We start from the raw sequence: 19,059 nt of genomic DNA on the forward strand, positions 1-19,059 counted from the left end.
AAATTTGGAAGCATAGTGTATACAAAGTTTAAGCAGCCTATTGAAAGTAGTGTGTCCCTCTACTTTAGTCCAAATAGTGTAAATGTACCTTTTTTATCTTCTGAGAGTATTTAAAAGGTTTGCTTGTAATAAGATCCACAACAGCCTTGCAGTGTTCAATTAGAATTTCTAATCACGCAGCTTCATGTTTCCACTCAAGACTTCATTTATGCAGGCAAGTTCCAAAGTGCAAAGTTGACCATCTCTTCTGCTCTTCCTCACACACAACCCGTCGTAATTTGTCTGCCCACTGGTTTCACTTATTAACTTTGAAAAGGTTTCTGGGCAACGTAGCTGGAGAAAGGGGAAAATAAGGCACCGTGGCATTTTTTTGGCACACACTTCCGTCTGCCTTGCCCAGAATGAGGAGGTTACCATGGCATCAGTGGGCACCTCATAAAGCAGACCATTGTTGGCTCTCTTGCAAATGTGTGTGTGTGTGTGTGTGTGTGTGTGTGTGTGTGTGTGTGTGTGTGTGTGTGTGTGTGTGTGTGTGTGTGTGTGTGTGTGTGTGTGTGTGTGTGTGTGTGTGTGTGTGTGTGTGTGTGTGTGTGTGTGTGCGTGTATGCCAGATAGAGTTGCATGGCAACAACTTCTGGGCATCACCAATTGCAAGAAGCCCAAATTTTGCACAAGCCATTCAGACATCAACACACGTTAGATTAGACTGTTTGGATAACCTGTTTGTGTAAATGTTCTATATCGGGATCATGAGCAACCAAACACAAAAACAGACAGACAGATGTCAAATGAGGAATGACTTGGTGTGACTACATGCTGTGCATGATTAAAGTGTACACTGATTTTTCTCTTGGGTTCAAGAAATGACTGAGAGGCAACACGTGCAACAAACATGGTCACCACAATTAGGAAATGAGGGCAGAAAAATAACCTGGGGGAAGAAAATTAAATCCGTTGATTTTTTTCTTTTATTTGACTAGTCGAATCCATTAGCTGGGGAAAGGAGTCATGCGTGTTTATTTGTAATTGTTTCAATTCCAAATACTGTAGGCCGCTTTGGCTCGTATACTAATTTTGGTACAATCTGTGCTTACTGTGGTGGAATAAAGAGCAGGAGAGCATTTTTTGGTTTTTTTTTTTAGGTGAAATGTGTGGGTGACAACAAATTTTGTGTACAATCTAACTCACTTCAACCTTTGTGTTGGCGTTTTTGGCTTGAATGCGTGCAGTCTTGCTGAACGGATCCAAAAGGCCAGACATGTGGGTGCTCTGGTACACTCTGCTGGTACCTTTTGGAACACGCTGTTTTTGTTTTTTTTAAACAATTTAATCTTGTCATGGGAGAACAAAACACTGCCTTAACAGATGGATAACTAATGAATGACCTCTGATGATTCATGAGAGCTTCATGAAATTAATTACACGGACATGGAGCCATTGTGGCTTTATGATTAGTCTACATGTAATGAATAATCAATCAATGATAATTAAAGCACAGTTATATGATACATTAATAATCTCCCAAAAAAAAAAATAACTGGTTAGACAGAGAATCTACACAGATAGTCATCGAGGTTCAAACAAAGCTAAAGTTGGGATCTATATAGGAGAACACAATATCAGAGAAAATATCATACAAATGTTCATAAATAGGCTACAAAAGCAAAATACTGTATTTCAGTCAGTGTACTTGTGGAAGAATTTATTTTGCTTTTATTTGACATTTACAGGTTATTAGAGTGGAAATTTTACATTTAGTCCCAGCAAATTAGCATGATATTTATTATTATTATTATTATTATTATTATTATTAAATAAACTATAAATGTGCTCACACCATTTTCTTGACGACACTCAGGCCACTTTCAATTTGTATTTGATCATTTTCAGCTTATGAGACACAGACCCGTTTTGAAACGCTAATTTGATTGGACAACTCGGCATATTGAACAATAATAGATACAAACAACATGGCGCAAAATCACCTCACCATTGGCTGTTAACATGCAAGGACCTGAAAGAAATCACTGTGACACAATAATGCAATTACATGAGTCTGCATCCTAGTAAAAAAAGTCAGAGTCAAAGGCTGTTTGCTTATATTTTTAAAGTAGGTTTTTATATGAGCTACTCTTCAGAGGGGTGCATCCAATTATGTCTGAAAATCTCAACGACCACATAGTGACAAAAGGTTCAAACCTGAAAGTTTCTTATTTTGGCATCATGTGCACTATAGGCTTTTTTTTTTTATCTTCTAAAGACATGTGGAAAATGGCTACAAACACATTTGAAAGAAAAACAGGTGCCAGCTCCGCCATCTGCTTTGAGTTTTACCTCCCTCTCTGTCTGCTTACAGCCAATCTTGAAATGATCCTAATTCATCCTTTTTCTTATTTTCCACTTTCCACCAGTCAGACCAGTGTGACACTATCATGTGCTGACACGCACTCTTTAAGTATCAATTAAAAAAAGTGTCAAAAAACAGAAAAGAAATGACATTAACTGTAGGTATGACATCTTTATAGAACTTTGCGGATTAACTGTGATGGCAGATGGATTGATGAAGTGGCCAAAAAAAGTACAAGTCCAAGGGGGAATGGGGTCAAGGAGTTCCAGGCGAGACTTTGAAGAGGCTGCCAACAAGATCAGCTCAGGCCTCATCAACTCTTCCTGCTCTTTATAGCCGTATGAGCCTAGTTTTCCACAGTAACCTAACTTAAGACACACACTTGAATCAATATATTTCAAAACATCCTCGTACAGTATCCTTCTTTTACAACTACCGAATGACCTAGATTGCAAACTTCTGTCACTTGATTTTTTTTTATAATTAATCAATTTTGTGGTGGGAAAAAAAGATAAGACTAAAATATGATAGTTTTAGTATTATTAGTATTTAGTATTATAGTGTCACGAGAGAAAGCACACATTTTATACTGATTTTAAATAAAAATAATTTTCTATTAAGTGTCTTAAGTTCATTCAGTTTTGAATAGAATGAGAATTTTTTTTGACGGTTTAATGGAGAATAAAAGTAGGTTTTTATTCTTAAGACGTATTATTTATGATGTTTGTTGGGCCGTAAGGACATTTTCAAACGTGAAGAAAGCCATCCTTCCACCGGAGCGTTGTATTTGCCAAGGTCAATACACTCATGCATATAAATAATTCTATGTCACCTCTTTATATTTCAATTTTATAAGACGTGTAGTAGTTGTTGTTTTTTTTTTCATTGAAAATATCAGTGGACAAAAATGAAATATTATGGCAAAATGATTGAAACAGGCTGCTTTTTTGTCTTTGATGTGACCGCAAAACACATATATTAAGGTACATACTAAAATGCTAAACAATTTTTCATACTTTTACAATATATTACAATGAAATATAGAGTTGCTGTATACTGGACATATATGGCCCCGACGAACATGATTTGTCAGCGTCTCAAAATTTCATACGTAACTGAGCGCAACGATAACAAAGAACACAACAGAAATAAATTTCAACTCCTGGAACGGCTGCAGTAAAAACACACATTTAAAAGCAAATAAATTGACTTATGGAATTACTGTACTTAAAAGTGAAAACATACTGTTGGCTGATCTCTCTGCATCCTCCCCATAAAGTAGCGGCCGGGCCTCATTTTAAGAACGCGGCGGGCAGAACCGAAGCCGTGGTGCTGCTGGGCCGAGCCCGGCTTCTATTGAGCCCATTAGGACAAAGATATATCTGAACGGAAGGAAAAGTAAACAAGTCAGCGACAAATAGCTAGCGTTGGGGGGTCCCGTCTATGGCTTGGAACTTGTTTTTAAGTCTGAAAAGAAGAGGCGGTAAAGGTTGTAAAGAGTTGTTTAGACTGGAGTTTCAGACTCTTATAGCATGCAGGTGCTCTTTTCACTGAATGGTCTGCTCCGCCAGACACTTCTTGGCCCGTGCTGAATGCTCTCAGCGTGTTTGTTTGCCGTCTTTTTTTTTTTTTTTTTGTATACACTGTCTGTTACCTATTCCCCTTTTCCAAACACTTTAAATGAGTGTCTCTATCATTTTTTCTTTCATGCTGATGTGGCATTTTAAATCTTTTCTTCTGTTTTGGCCTAGAATCTTTTAGCGTGGGTGCACATCCATCAGCGTGTCAAACGGTTGTGCCAGGCAACAGTGGTGTGTGTGGTCAACGTTCTCAGCTGTTGTTTCCAATACACAACTAGCATCCTTAATAATTCACCCCAAGCAGATGGTGGTGAGATTCGTATATGCCAATGTGTTTTTGTGCTTTAAGACTTGATTGGAGAGGCAGCTGTGGCAAAGACACATCCAGCTTCACGCCACTGACAAAAAAAGAACATCGGATCTAAGACACGCGAGTGTGAACGATCGGAATGTTGCAAAGGTTTGTGAAGGAAAGAAAATAACACTGAATCGGCGAATAATCCATCAGATTATACTCAAGCGTGACGGACAATGAACATATTGTTGTCATTTTGTCACAGTAATCCAGATCAGCACCATATGCAAAAAAAAACAGCTAGCAAACCACGCGGCTTTTAGCAAAACACTCCACTTGCTACCAAATCAGTCAGGCTGAACAAATAACAAAGATATTGGGACATTGCACCTACAGAAAGGGAAAATAGAAGAAAATATGGAGTTCAGATTCAGCGGAAATAAGCACTGTAGACCAGCCTGAACCAAAATGACAAAATCAAGCTAGCTAAGCCACAAATAGCAGTGAACTTCAGATTGTTTTGTTGGCACATGAAATCCCTTCATAACTCCACATTTGCCTAAAAGGGGGTTCCCTATGGTCAGATAGAAGCAAAACTCTAGGAGCATTCTCATTATTCCGATAATCGGATGACAATGATGACAATGTGGCCTGAGGACGCAACTATGTATCTAATATAGTTTTGCAATCCAACTGCTTCGCCACCACACCATCCGTCTAATTGGTTTTGTTGTGGTGAATCACTCCAGGTTTCCTTAATAGAAAAAGCAAACATACTGCTCTAACATTGGGTGACAAGGGCACCTTGGGTGTGCAGATGTTCACGCAGATGACAGATGGCGGTGGCACGGCACGGCAAAGGGAGCAACGGAAGGATGTCTGCGCCAGCCTGGTGCCACATGCACCCCCTACTTCTTCATTTCCCCCGTTGTACTCAACATAAAGTCTCCTAACAGAGGGTTGTGTGATATCTTTATCTGTGTGATGTAAACATGCTGTGACTCAGCACCTGATGGTCATGAGGGTCAGGACGTCGTTACGTTCTAGACAAGGAAACCCCGACATGAAAAGGCCACACGAAGCTCATTGTATAAAGATGACAAACAAAATGCTTCTTTGATTGGAGATCATGTGTTTTCTTAGTACAATATGTACATGTATTTTCAATCTATTCAGAATATTAAACGTTCAAGAGGTCTAGATGATTGTCTCAATTTGTGATTCTTCATAAGGTTCACTGAAGGAAAAAAAATTCAATATCAAATGAATACCCTTTTTAAATGTTGTGAATATTACAATAAAACAATACTCAGAACAATAATAATACAATAAATGTTTGTAATGTCCTAAATAAGATTAACATTTTGAATTTGGTTCAATGGAATAAAGTAAATAAAAGAACAATTTAAAAAATAGATGAAAGAGAAAATTAGGGCGGAATAATAATATTAGTAATTAAATTTGGATGCAGAATATTATACTATTCAGTATTTAAACAATGAGATAAAATGGGGCAAATATATGTGTTGTTCGCATGAGCTATGCTACTCGTGAGGGATTTTTCCTCACATGCATGACACAAACAAATGAAAAATAAAGAATCAGGGCTAGTAGTTTCAAAAAAGTGCATTTGATGCAGATTATGCACTTGAGGCAACATGCCCAGGAAGCTGAAGAGAAGAAAAGGATTTCCAATGACCAGGTAGAGATGATAATTACCTCCATTCATCTTCACCGGACCCCGGCATTGTTTTCTGATGGTGCATGTGAGGACAGGCCCACTTTGATGAATTTCTCCTTGAATTAGCGGTCACCAGTGGATCTCGAGCCTCTGTCACTCTCCATGCTCTCATTCATCATCTCATTAGGACCTTGCGCTGGGCTCCGTGGGTTTGTCGACTCCCAGGGAAAAAAGAGACAATATTAGCGCCATCGTAAACATTATCTGGATGTCATGATAATCATCACTGTTTACTAGTCGGTCTAATTGGGCAAATATCTATTTTTTTAAATTACAATCTGTTTAATTCCCTGAGCCAACTGATCATTTATTGGCTAAAATGTCACTGGCAGAGTTGTTTAAATATAAAATGCCATTATAGTGTCGAAACCAAATAGTTACATTAGCTTAATGTGTGTGTGTACTTATGATAATATTTCCACTTATGGTGTTTACAAATAAAACTTTGTGATGCTAGATAATTGTATTGAAAGTGTTTCAGCTATTATCCGAAGCCTTTGGGAACTCCCAATGTCCCACTTTAAAAGCTCTCACGTACAACCATGTCCTCAAATACCACCTCACATTTTTGTCACTTGGCATAGTGGTTAAAATGTTTCCAAAAGCAAAATGTGGGCATCTTTTGCCAAAGTATCAGGAAGCACATCCATTAGTATACTGTTCCGAACAATACCACCCAAAATGTATCCTCCCTGGCCTCAGCTTTGAATTGGGCCCAAGTCCAAGTTTAACATTAGTTGGCATCAGTTTGGGCAAGCCGCGTGAATGAACACAGCTGAACCTTACGGGATCGTAAAAAAATCAGCAGAGTGAATCTGAGCGATTTGTTGTGATTTTTATTTTTTTTTTCCTTCTGTCGACCGCAAATGGAGCTTTAACAAAGCTTCTATTTTTACGTGTTTGAAGACAAGCTTACATTGTCTGTGGGTAATTAAAGGGATGTACCTGCTGCCAAGGACAACGTTTATTTGGAATATAGATTTCTGGGAGATGAGAAAAGTGTAATCCATCACAAACGCTGCGTGGAGGGAGCACAGGCTTCTGTCATTACCAGGAAATTGTGCTATTTTAGGGCTCAGCTCTCTTTTACTTGGAGTTTGTCCTTATCCCCCTTTTTTTTTTGGGTGTCAAAAATCATATAGTCCCTGCCAAATTGCGAGTAAAACATTGTCATTGATTCAGGCCAAGAAGAGAGTTAAAAATTAGACTCCATTTATTATCATTTCTTCTTCGCATCAGCAAATTGTAATGCTGGCTTGGCAAAATACTTCACGGACTTGGCTTGAACCTCTGCGGGTGTATATGCAGGGTGGGCGGGCAATTGGTGTACAATAAAAAAAATTGGAAAAAGCTGGAATGGTACTAAAAATGTATCATAAAAATAGTATTAAATGTACTCTACCCTCCTTAAGACTAATTGAAGACAGCCATTTGGAACTTAAAGTTCAGCAAAATTGTAGGGGGAAAAATGATACAAAGATGACAGTATATTTTTTTTCTATACAAAGACCTTAGAATGAACTGTTCAATAAATAATATCATTATCGGGCAGTTTGTTCCAAAAATAGATATCAGGATCATTACCTGACTTCTTTAGATGGGTTGATCATTTGAATCAGGTGTATTGGAGGAAGGACAGCAGCCCTCCAGGACCTGAGCTGGACATCCCTGCTTGGACCTGCAAACCTAATGAGGGCAAACTAGATGTCTGGATTTTTTGGTTGTGTATAACTTCCCAAAATGTGTTAACACAGCATACAACACTCCTACTCATGAACCCAGAAATAGATTTGTCATCTTGCCACTATCCTCTCCTCTCTAACTGCTAAGGAGCCTTTTTGCCTATGACTGACACCGATATGATCCCTTAAGCCCCATGCTTGGCACTAGATCGCTCCTACAACAAATTAAGCCTGTGTCATGCCCACACCCACCTCCAGTCCCCCCCCCGCCCCACCAAGACCCTGGGAACCTTAAATCTTTAATGGAGGTTTTTTTTAAAAATATTTGGTTTGCTCCCAGGACACAAAAGTGATGACAGCTTTGCTGCTATGAGCAGATCAAAGTTTTTGAGTATTAGCTTGTCAAAGAAGAAAGTGGGGCAGAGAGGGAAAAGAAAGATGTTGGATTAGAAAAAGAAAAAAAAAAACGGCCTTCCCACCACTTCATGTGACCACTTAACTGCAGAACACTTGACCTCTACATATCACACTGTGCTCTAAACCCTTCTGATTTACTTTATAATTTATTTCATGTCCAGCCACAAGGATGCAATGTTGAGAGCTTCCTCTCCATGATTTATGCTCTTAAACCTCAGGGATGAAGCATAAAACAGAGTTGTTGTTTTTCCAGCAGGGATTGTTCTGCAGACAATTGCGGAAAATTAGTTATGAATATTCAAAAAGTAATCATCCAGTATCACTACTGCCACTTATTAATAGTAGAGGAAATGGTGAAACATCTTTTGAAATTAATTGTACAGAATTATATTGTATTATATTTATATGCATTAAATTTATTAAAATGTATTGCCAGGGGAAAAGACTAATTGTTAACATGTTTTCATTTTGAGATAAATGTATTATTTTGTAAGAATTCATGTCCTATTTCATGTCCCGTCTGCAATACAAATGCACGTACTAAAGTCGCGGAAGTATACAGGCACTCTCAAAGACACCTATCAGGGGTCCTTTGTGAGGTGAAAGGAAAATGGCCGCGTCCGTGATCTGCAGGAGGACGCTGGTGGTCCGTAACACATTTAAGAGGCTTTCAGCTATAAAAAATGAAATTTCTGCGAGCTATCCAAGCGGGATTCTACTACAGACGGCATCGTATAACCCCAAACGTCTGAATTTGAATCTTCGCGATCCCTATATTCCAGACAAGAGCAGTGAGAAGACGCCGGAATGGCAGAAGACGAGCAAATACGATAGGAAGTTGTACGGTCGCTATGGCGCGGCGTCCGGGGTCGACCCTGAGTCGCTGTGGCCCAGCCACGCAGAGCTGGACAAGATTATCGCGGAGGAAAATGAGTGGCATCCTCCGTTAGAGGTTATGTTGAAAAATATCGCAGCTAAGCAAAAGGAAGAGGATGATAAACGCATAGCAAAGTAAGTCATGCTAACTTAGCTATGCCATTGCGTCTATTATCGGACAGCCATGTTATTGCTCTCATAATGATCGTTTCTATTCCCATCACAGGGAAAAGCTCATTGCAGAAAACATGGCCAAAATGCCCAAGATGATCGCCGACTGGCGCAGAGAGAAGCGTGAAGCTAAACAGAAGGTAAAAGAGGAGAAGGAACGACGTGAGAAGTTGCTGGCTGAGGCCAGAGAGCGTTTTGGCCACGCAGTGGACCCCCGCAGCAACAAATTCTTGGAAATGGTTGCCGAAATTGAGAAAGAGGAGAAGAAAAAGAGGAAAATGATGAAACGCAGACTGAGAGAGGAGCAAGCGGGAGTCCCTGTCACTCCTCCTGTTGCCTCCTCGTAAACTTGGACTCCATAGATGTAATCAACATTTTTTTTGGCTGTATAATAAATGTGCCCATTTTGGTTTCTGATGCCAACTGGACTGACAGGAGTTCACTTTTCTGAATTGAGAAGTTCCTATCCAAAGTTGATTCCCCCTTGTTTGATTGTCATTGTAATAAATATTGTAATATAAGAAAAATGAAGAGTCTTGCAAAGTGGACCTGTAAACTTGTACAAAAAAAGTTTTAAATTGTCCTTGCCTGCTAGTAGCTGCTGTCGAACTTGCTTTTTTTTCTCTCCGACATCTTTTCTTGCATGCCTAAATATATTCAGATACAGTGGAAAGAAAATTGAATTTACCCTCAAGCAACCCAACCTGTCCCGCTACTCCATCAGGATGCATTTCCTGTCAAAATCATTTTGAGTGGCTTTAATCAACGGTTGAGGCAGGTTATGTAAACATGGTCCATACAATGAAATGTCTTCATCAACAACTTTGTATTCTTCTAGAAAAGTGAAATTCGAATCAAAACTATACTATTGTTTGACACCAATTGCGTCTTACCTTCATCAAATGACAAAAAGACAAACCCAAATATAAACCCAGCAATTACTTGATGGAAAATTGGCACTAGTAGAAAACTGGGCATCGGCTAAAACCGCAGACATTTCGTTGACAATGAGAGCATTTGAAGAGTGTCTCTCGAAATAAAATTCCTATCTCCCTATGGATGAGTTTGGTCCGCATCAACAGAGCCAGCTTTCAGTTTGGCCATGGCAGCATGGATCCTGAACTGCGTGCGAGATTCCATAGAGTATTCTTTGTAGTTGTTTCTAGAAATCAAAAGAAGGACTGTTGAGCGCAAGAAAATAGTTCGAATTACTTTCTTTCAAGTCTCAGAGATTTTTGGCTGATTATAAATTGGAATCATCTAAAATTCAATGGCTACTTTTAAATCCTTCTAGAACACCTTTTTGACTCAGGTTTTTTCGAAGGTGTCCAAAACCAGCAGAGGTCCAAGATGCTTTATAAGCGGAAATGCCGATTTATGTCCCTCATACAAAATGTAACATTAATATGACGCAATTGCAACAAGTTTGTTTCATACAGGTAAAAATGATACAGGCAGAGAGTGCCCTCTACTGTCTGGTAGTGGAACTACAAAAACCAAAGTTGCAAACAACCCTGATATACTGTACTAGAGCCCAATTTAAAAGAATCCACAACTTGAACATTTAATCCAGTGAATATTTTGTATAAATCATTTATGATACTTGTACTCATACCAGACTGTGGTCTACTTCTGTATTGGTTAATCCTGTCCATCAACCACTAATTGAATTCAACAAAACTAACTTACTTGGCCTTGTGGAGAAGTTTGATGGCCTCGTCCCTTCGGCCTTGTTCGATGTAGAGGAGACTGAGCTCCACCATGGAGTTGGGAATGAGGTAGTGGTCAAATTTAAGCTTCTTCTCACTGAACAAACAAACAAACAAAAAAAAACTACTGTTGCGTTTCAGATTTATTTGAAGCGTTTTAAAAATTGCAGTTAGCAGACTTGAAAATGTAAAGTCTTTTTTTGTTTGTTTCAAGTCAACTGTTCTTGTGTAAAAATGTCCACTTGACACTTTGTCATTGTGTTCCCAGCAGAGATGAAAATAGCCTCCTGGTTGTGGCTGTCTGGTTTCTTGTTGTGTAGTGAGGGAGAGTTAATGACCTGCATTTCAAAGGAATGTTACATGCACTCACCTGGAACAAACTTTATGAAAGAATTCCTCGGCACCCTGGAGGAGCCCCTGGTTTTTCAAACACATTCCCTTCAGCAGGTGGATTACACAACGGTCATCTAATGAATACTCGTTCTCTGCGGAGATAAAAAAAAAAACCAGTATTGATGTTGTTACATTTCAAATCAGGGCGGACATCTGAGGACCTGGAGACTCCAACAAGGTGCGCTCAGCCTCCACTAGCGTCTGGATCATGCCTTCAGTCAGCTCTGGTCGTTTTTTGATCATACTAAAACCATTCCACATGTACATCATCTCCTGGAATCAAACAGTGGAGACATGTGACGGGATTATTGGCGTAGGTTCCAGAATGTGTTTGTGAAGTCTTACCAACACTGGCACTGCTAGCCTGACTGGACAGTTGGCTTTGTAGCGGCGAGCTTTGCGGATAGCAAATTTCTCTGTGGGAGGAGACTTCCCAGCTATCTTCTGTTTGAAGGCAGGCACTTGTCTAAATAGAAGAGGGAGTCACAAACAGAGTTGGCCCAAGGTTTATGCACACTAAGCACCTGCTTACTGTAGACCACAACTAATAAATAACCATTCAAGATCTATACAAAATACAGAGTCATATAAAAAAAGGTAGTATTTTTTTGTACATTGCTTTTGAATATTTTTTATATTTTCTTTCTATAAATATATAATATTTTTTAAGGTAAAATGTTGGATTAAGGTAGGTTTTATTTTTTGTTTATATATTTTTTTTCTGTAAATTTTTAGATCAAGGTACAGTATCTTATTTATGCACATTGCTATTGATTTTTTTTTTTTTAACCAATAAATAATAAACCATAGAATTTGGATTTTGGAATCACTAACCTAAAGAGATCCACCTCATTCTCTCCGAAGGGACGTTCTTCTTCCTTTGGCAGCATGCTGAGGCAAGCAGCTTTCATGTAGATGTACATCGCCTAGGAGAAACCAAAAAATGGAATCAATTGGAAGTCTCTATTTTCGAATTATACTCATTTGTAGGCAAGAATAAGCATTCAAACTTTGCAGTGTGTACCTTTGACCAGCGGCTTTCCTTGCTCAGTAGGTCTGCGTAAAAATAGGCCATTTTCCATGCTCGCTTATAAGTGAAGCACCACATTAGCTCCCAGTAGCACATGTGGTGGAATTGCTTCCATGCTTGCTGGGCCTTGCAGCCATCTTCAAATAAGGCCACCGCCTGGTGGAAATGAAGAACAATACAACAGTCGTAAAAAAAAAAAACCTTTGCCACTCAGGAAATGAACAAAAACAGGAAATGAAGATTTTGTGAGAAAGGCAGACACACACCTCATCGATGTTTCCTTTCATCTCCTCCACCCTGCCGGCAAAGAAGAGGAATATTGCTCCCTGTGCAGAAACAAAAAAAGATTTACGAAGCCATTTTACGGAAAGTTAATTCTCATATGAAAGTGTTTTCATGTATTTCATGGAAATCCCCCCCCCCAAAAAATACAAAAATGGTGTTTGATTCTTTTGGGATTCAGTAATCCACTCACCCGGGGATATCGAAGCCGGAATATTTTCAGCAATCTTTCAGCTTCTACCGCATGTCCCTCACCTGTTCCTAAAAAAAACACAGCGAGTAGGAGACATGAAACATTTTACCGATCACTCAACGGAGTGTATGGGGGGGGCGGAGCCATACCTAGTATGAATGTGAGAAAAGTGTAGTAACAAAGAAGTAGCAGAACACACAGCATGGAGCGCAAGTTCAATGCCGTCGCGCCGTCATCAAGCAGGGACAAACCGTAATCCTAAACAGGGACGAGATCATTATGCAATACATTCATCCATCCATATGCAAATGAGAGCTGGACAAATACCTTATCTCCCGAGAAGCCTGCAAATTCTAATACTTTTAGTATCCGTGGTGGAAATAAAGAGAGTGTCTATGGGGGGGGCAAAAAAAACAAAAAACAATGAAGTAAGCTGTAAAATACATGCACAAGGTCTAAGTATAGTATGGTGACATCATACCAAATTAAACGCTCCTACTCCAAATGAAATGCCACCCTCTAAGTGATTATGGCCGGATCCTTTAAAACAGGTTTGAGATCTCACGTAGGAATGCAAGTCTCTGAAAGACAAAAGTTAAACAGATCAAGAAAAGGCTTTTAGCAGCATAGTGCGGAAAGGACAGTCATTTTAAAAAGCATAGATTTATTATTATTTATGAATTGAATTGATTTAATTTATTGTCTTACATCTCAATGTGTGTGTCGATGTTCAAAATAAGCATTTGTTCAATTAATTTGAATTCAATGCGGAGGTCATAGTTCACGGTCGCATTGTACATATTCGGACGATTGCTACTTACTTGTAAATTAGGTAACTGTTTCGTACTTTGATCCCACCTTTGATGAAACTCACCATATTCTCATCCTGCACAGAAACATTTGATGCTGTCATTTTGATTTGAAGCAAGAGGAACTGGGACTAATGTAGATAGAATTGCAGGGTATGGTTTGACGTTACCTGTAGGAAGGTGAGAGCGGCTCTTTGGAGTTGGCATTCCGCATAACACACTTCAGCATGGAGCTGCTCTGCACATGCATGAAAAAATATTCAACTCAGTAAAACAATTATGTAAAAAAAAAATCTAAATAATCTAATACGGCACCTTTCAAAATTTTAAGGTCAGGAGTTGGACCCGACATCATCATTATAATAATTTACATTTTTATTGTCATAAATTTAATTGTATTACATTATAAAATTATATTATATGTTTATATTATTATCTCATAAAGATGAAAGTGTTAATGTAAATGATATAATTATTTATTATTCTCATTATAAAATAATTGTTCTGATCCATTTTAATAAAAAAAAATGTTTACCTTCTGTGAGCTCCCCTGTCAACTTGCCTAAATTTGGAGATTTACGGCGAAACCTGAAACAATATTAACTTATCAATTATAATGACAGTAATCATGCAAGTATTCCATATAGCAGTATGAGCAGTGACATGCCTGAGGTAATAATAATAAACACACGTGCAATTTTTTTTTTTTTTTTAATTGCCTATACAACAGGATCATAATATATAGTATAATATAGTATATTATTTTCCGATCAAGTCGGAAAAACAAACCTTTGACAGAGATCTTGAGCACTCTTCATGGTAGCTCCAGCATTGCAAATGTCATCATGTTGGAAAGTCATCATGGCCTGCATTTCCAGGATTGTGGCATAGATGAGAGCATGGTACATACTCTCACCCACTCTGCAGACAAAAGATGACATCAAGAATTGAAGAGTTGATATTTCTCAATTTTCTTGATTACCATTTAAAGTTCTTTCGATAATAGCTATGGGATTGTACTGACAAAAAATAGTGCTTTGACGGATTCCATGGGTTTTTTTTTTTTTTAGAATGGGTTGGTCAAAGTTAGTGAAACGTTATTTTAAGCTTTTTTCTTTTAAGATGAGTAGTTTTCTTTGAAGGTTTCCCACTACTGCTACTATCTGACAGTCTGATATTTATTTAACAGGGCTGCCGTTCTTTTAGTTGTTGAAACAGTCACACTTAGGGCGTCAGCTTCAGTAAACACATCATATCCTGGAGAATAGTCATCGAAAAATAAGCACATTGCTTCAAACTTCTCAGCATCACCAAAACTATGGACCTCATCCCGACCCACAAAAAGTTAATTTTTGGTTTTACTTGGACTGCAGTCTCTCCAGACTTTCATTGAAGTGATTGTTTAGGAAGAGATCCAGGGCCTCCATACACTCTTCCAGGCTTTCTTCTAGTGTCATCTGGGATGATTTGCTAAAATATACAAAAGCAATTTTTTTAATCTTAATTGATATTGATCTTAGAATGACATGTTGCACACGTACCGTAACACAACAAAAATCATTGGGAAAATGTTGCCAGATAAGCAGGAAACAACTTTTGTGGTTGCGAGTTATTTAAAAAATGACTATAGCACAAGTTTAAAAGTGTTACAGGCAACACGGCTACTCCGCAAAAGTCCAGAAAATTGCGCTCATGTAGTTACCAACTTTTTTTTTATTTTATTTTTTTTGGTGGGTTCTACTCACTTGTGTGCAGGATTGTCGTCTTTTCCATTGGACATGTTCTCCCAGCTGCTCCACCTGTGCAGTTCTCACACGCCAGAAACCAACCAAGGCGCATTGAGAACTTTCTGTGCAAATGAAAATCAAGCGTGGGTCCAAATGCAATTCGAGTGTTAAATTGTATCCTGACTTTCCTGTTCAATTTGTACGAGTACAGGTATTTCGCTTTCAGCCGTGTATGAGAACGTGAAAAAAGTTGCGCGCTTAGCTCCTCCTCTGCTTCCATTGACACGCACACCTTGAGGAAGGAAGGAAGCCAAAAACAGTCTGACGTCACCGGTCCAGCATGGTCCGGTCCAACCGGCTGGCCGCACTGAGGCGGTGATATTTGAGTGCAATCATTTGCATATTGTTTATTCATTGATTTATTCATTTTTGCATTGCCAAACATGACTGAATTCGAACTTTACTTTCCTCTGTGTAATACATTTTCAATTTAAATATGTCAAATATATTTATGTAAATATTGTAATTGAATTTCTCCTTGGGGGCATTACTAGTTATTACGAGGAGTAGAATAAGTTTTAATTCCTGTCATTGTTATCATTGTGACTGACTGGAGAGACGCACTAAACACAACTAGTTGCTCCTCTATATGTGCCCAGCAGGGGGCAGTCCAAAACACTTCACAAATGTTTGCAGCAGTAAAATGAGAACATTTTGTCTTTAATTCATTTTATGGCTTAACTCAATAGGAAAAGCAGCTCAAGCATGTAGATAAATATGTTCATTTCAAATTGATCATGTTGAATACAAGTCATAAATGTATATTTTTCTTGCCATATAGCTACGTAACACCCTCAATCTCGGAACATAAATTGGAATTTCATTATTACAATCATATCAATCATCACTTAATTTCTTCTTCATATGTGTCAAATGCTGTTAAGCAAGCTTTCACATTAAAAAATAACTTTTTCAGTCACATACACATTTCTAGATTAGTTACGTCAGTCTGTATCATTTGATTGAGCAGTTTCGACATTTCTGTGCACAGATAAGCAGTATTCTTTCATCAGTCAATATGTACGTAGAATTTGTCCCAAAGGGATTAAAATGATCCTTCTGAAGTTGTCAGGCTGACCTTGACTTGATCTTGCAGTAAAGGATCATGGAAACAGTCATGGCACATAACTGCAAAGATAAAATGGCAAAAATTGAGTTAGGCCCTAATTTAAAAAAATCTTTGAACATCGGTGTACTGTAGATTATTTGTTTTTAAACAAATCGTTATCTCAAATGTTCAAATAACCTCAAGTGCTGCAATTCCCAGCGCCACACCAACAATCACGACTGTGTTGTCATCAATCAATTGCGTGAACTTCACAAAGCAACCTGGAATTGCCTGAGAAGGGAAAAACAGTAGAAGTAAAAGCACATCTGGCTTCAATTTGATTATTTGTTTTTAATCATCAAATTAGTGCCAATACCGTGGAATTGTTTATCACTATTTGATTACAGGGCTCAGCTCGTGGACAGCACGGAGGCGGGTACTGATTGCTGTTGTCCACATAATACGGGGAGTCAATAAATTCGGAGGAGTTGTAGATCCCACAACATTTTAACTGAGGAAACAAAGATGGATTCTATGAAACAAATATTCAATCAAACAAAGACGTCCATTAACGTTACACACTGTGCTCATTGTAGTATCCCACAGTCCAGTCACGTCAGAATTGGTCCCATAGTCCTTCTTGATGCTCGCGACCGCCGCCGTGCCGAACCTTCGGAATACATCTTCGGCCTGTACAAATATTTAGTCGCTAGCGTATTCAGATATCAAAGGCTTGCGAGAAACACTTGTGGAAACTTACCAAAGGTCTAAAGACCAAAATCACCACAGCTCCTGCAACTTCTACTAAGAAGACGAGTAGGATGATGATGAAGAACTACAACGAAATATGGAATAGTTAGCATCTCCTAAAAAATGAGCCGGCGACTTTGATTTGACCACCCACCATCAACAGCATGCCCTTGCACTCTTTGATGGCCCCGCAGCAGCCGAGGAAACCGATGAGGACCAGAAGTATTCCGACGGCGATCAGCAGGTAGCCCACGTTGAGCACCTGGCTGAGCTCTGTGGGAGCGTTTTCAATCTTCCCCAGGAAGCTCAGGATGGAACCGCTGTCCACCTTCACCCAGATGCCAATACCCAGGATGACTGCGCCGGCCAACTGTGAAGTGGAAATAGGAGCTATAATAATGACTTAGAGATACCTTCAGTATACTTTACATTTTAAGTATATAAAAAAAAACAACAACTCTGACTTACAAAGATAATCCCATTGAAAACAAACATCATAAACTTGAGGAATCCGAAGCACCCCATTTTGGTTAGCAGTTGTTGTGTTTAACCTGTGGAGAGAAAAAAAGCAAAACGCAAGCATGTGTTGGTGTATTCTTGGCAAGAATATTTTTCATGTTCACATTTGGCTGGAGTTTGTTTCAAGAAAAAGGACTGAAGAGGGGTGTGGCTCAAGATACCAAATACACCTGCTGTTTTTTTTTTTTTTTTCTTCCCGCAATCCTTTATACATCATGCTTTTCAATTCATCCGCATGACAGTGAACAAACACATATCATCTTACGTGAGTTTCACCAGAGGTTTTGTTTGGCTTAAAATTAAACCAAGCAGGAAGTATACTTCCTGTATTTTGGGAAAAAATGAGTCAAAGATTAATTCAGCGCAAGTGATTTATGTTAGAGTTACAATGTTATTTTGAAATTGATAATTGTACCAGATAGGTCAGGACAGAAGTTTGACTTTTTGTGCAAATGGAAGACAAAAGAAACCAGCTAAAAAAAAAAAAGAAAAGGTACATTTTACACAAATATATTGATGTCAACCAAATAGTTTTTATCACTGCCATGTCCCTCATTTTAATTGTCCAACACACAAAAAATAATTAAACTAAGAATAGGAAAGTGAGCTGGCTGATCCAAGTTTTTGTAGGGTCAGAGGTTAGCGGCCCGGGTGCACTTACTGTTACCTTCCTCCTAGTCAGACTGAATGCAAATTAAAGCTGCGTACACATGCAAATGTTCAAATATGACCTCATTCAAACCGGCCTCGCCTAAAGTTGCATCCATCCTAAACAAACGTTGTCTAAAGATGTAGAGAGGAATAATCGCTTGAGGCTAAACCTTAATATCATAGGTGGCCGATTCAAAAAAGTCAAATAGACAATTCAAATCATGCTTACCTCTGAGAAAGAAAAAAAAAAAAAATCCAAGGGAGTGCTCTGAGCTTGGGGAGTTTCTTCCTTGACTTCAATGATGGAAACCGTGGGAGAAGATAAAGCTAAGTTCTTGTCGGTTTTAAGAAAAAGCTTTAGATGCTTTTCACCGGCTATTTTAAAGCAGCTGCTTTATTTGTAAGTAGTCCAGCACTAAAAGGGGAGGGGGGGGGGGCGTGACCAAAGTCCCTGAGTAACACATCACCATGGAGCTGGACTGGTGCTTGCTACCCCTGGGGGAGGAGGCTGTGGGATCACCTGGGTGGAAACGTTGGTTGTGAAAAGTCAGGTTGAAACTGTTAATAAGCTGAATTTGTGTTAGCATCATGTATTATTACATAGTGCAATCTATTTCTTTTTGGACAATGCTTTTAAGTGAATGACGCATGGTTACTGACTGAATAGAAAATGATCTTCATGATTGATATGAGAGGAAAACGAATTCATTTGCTTCGTTATCTGGATTTTGACATGTGGGGTGGGCAAAGTACACAACACATGCAGGCGCTATTCCCAA

General features: G+C 38.8%; 3 protein-coding genes and 1 long non-coding RNA gene across 5 annotated transcripts; 1 reads left to right on the forward strand and 3 right to left on the reverse strand.

The window, feature by feature from the left end:
- Window positions 1–1,747: 1,747 nt before the first annotated feature.
- LOC147043947 (uncharacterized) lies at window positions 1,748–6,404 on the reverse strand. Its single transcript, XR_015068528.1, has 3 exons — window positions 5,942–6,404; window positions 3,593–3,729; window positions 1,748–2,711 (listed from the first exon to the last, which is right to left on the reverse strand). It is a non-coding gene; the product is annotated as an uncharacterized LOC147043947 (long non-coding RNA).
- A 2,206-nt stretch (window positions 6,405–8,610) lies between these two features.
- gadd45gip1 (growth arrest and DNA-damage-inducible, gamma interacting protein 1) lies at window positions 8,611–9,636 on the forward strand. The gene is made up of 2 exons (XM_085934331.1): window positions 8,611–9,073; window positions 9,165–9,636. Exons 1-2 carry the CDS (start codon window positions 8,673–8,675, stop codon window positions 9,454–9,456), a joined length of 693 nt encoding a protein of 230 aa, XP_085790457.1. The 5' UTR covers window positions 8,611–8,672; the 3' UTR covers window positions 9,457–9,636.
- A 146-nt stretch (window positions 9,637–9,782) lies between these two features.
- LOC147043949 (tetratricopeptide repeat protein 39A) lies at window positions 9,783–15,588 on the reverse strand. Of its 2 annotated transcripts, none has more exons than XM_085934330.1 (19): window positions 15,441–15,588; window positions 15,271–15,374; window positions 14,888–14,995; window positions 14,315–14,446; window positions 14,061–14,113; window positions 13,696–13,763; window positions 13,538–13,602; window positions 13,198–13,297; window positions 13,044–13,109; window positions 12,866–12,974; window positions 12,717–12,784; window positions 12,508–12,567; window positions 12,236–12,397; window positions 12,046–12,137; window positions 11,557–11,677; window positions 11,373–11,484; window positions 11,189–11,303; window positions 10,799–10,915; window positions 9,783–10,271 (listed from the first exon to the last, which is right to left on the reverse strand). In XM_085934330.1, exons 2-19 carry the CDS (start codon window positions 15,303–15,305, stop codon window positions 10,163–10,165), a joined length of 1,692 nt encoding a protein of 563 aa, XP_085790456.1. In that variant the 5' UTR covers window positions 15,306–15,374; window positions 15,441–15,588; the 3' UTR covers window positions 9,783–10,162. The 2 variants fall into 2 exon arrangements, with proteins under 2 accessions (XP_085790456.1, XP_085790455.1); XM_085934329.1 differs by having other exon boundaries at window positions 15,437–15,588.
- Window positions 15,589–16,005: 417 nt separating this feature from the next.
- Window positions 16,006–18,796, reverse strand: tspan34b (tetraspanin 34b). The gene is made up of 8 exons (XM_085934807.1): window positions 18,510–18,796; window positions 17,579–17,661; window positions 17,265–17,480; window positions 17,121–17,195; window positions 16,943–17,050; window positions 16,737–16,871; window positions 16,559–16,651; window positions 16,006–16,440 (listed from the first exon to the last, which is right to left on the reverse strand). The coding sequence occupies exons 2-8, from the start codon at window positions 17,633–17,635 to the stop codon at window positions 16,381–16,383; spliced, it is 744 nt and encodes a 247-aa protein (XP_085790933.1). The 5' UTR covers window positions 17,636–17,661; window positions 18,510–18,796; the 3' UTR covers window positions 16,006–16,380.
- Window positions 18,797–19,059: the final 263 nt, after the last annotated feature.

This window comes from Syngnathus leptorhynchus, chromosome 16 (genome assembly GCF_054491065.1).
Source record: "Syngnathus leptorhynchus isolate UIUO chromosome 16, UIUO_Slep, whole genome shotgun sequence".
Lineage (NCBI taxonomy): Eukaryota > Metazoa > Chordata > Actinopteri > Syngnathiformes > Syngnathidae > Syngnathus > Syngnathus leptorhynchus.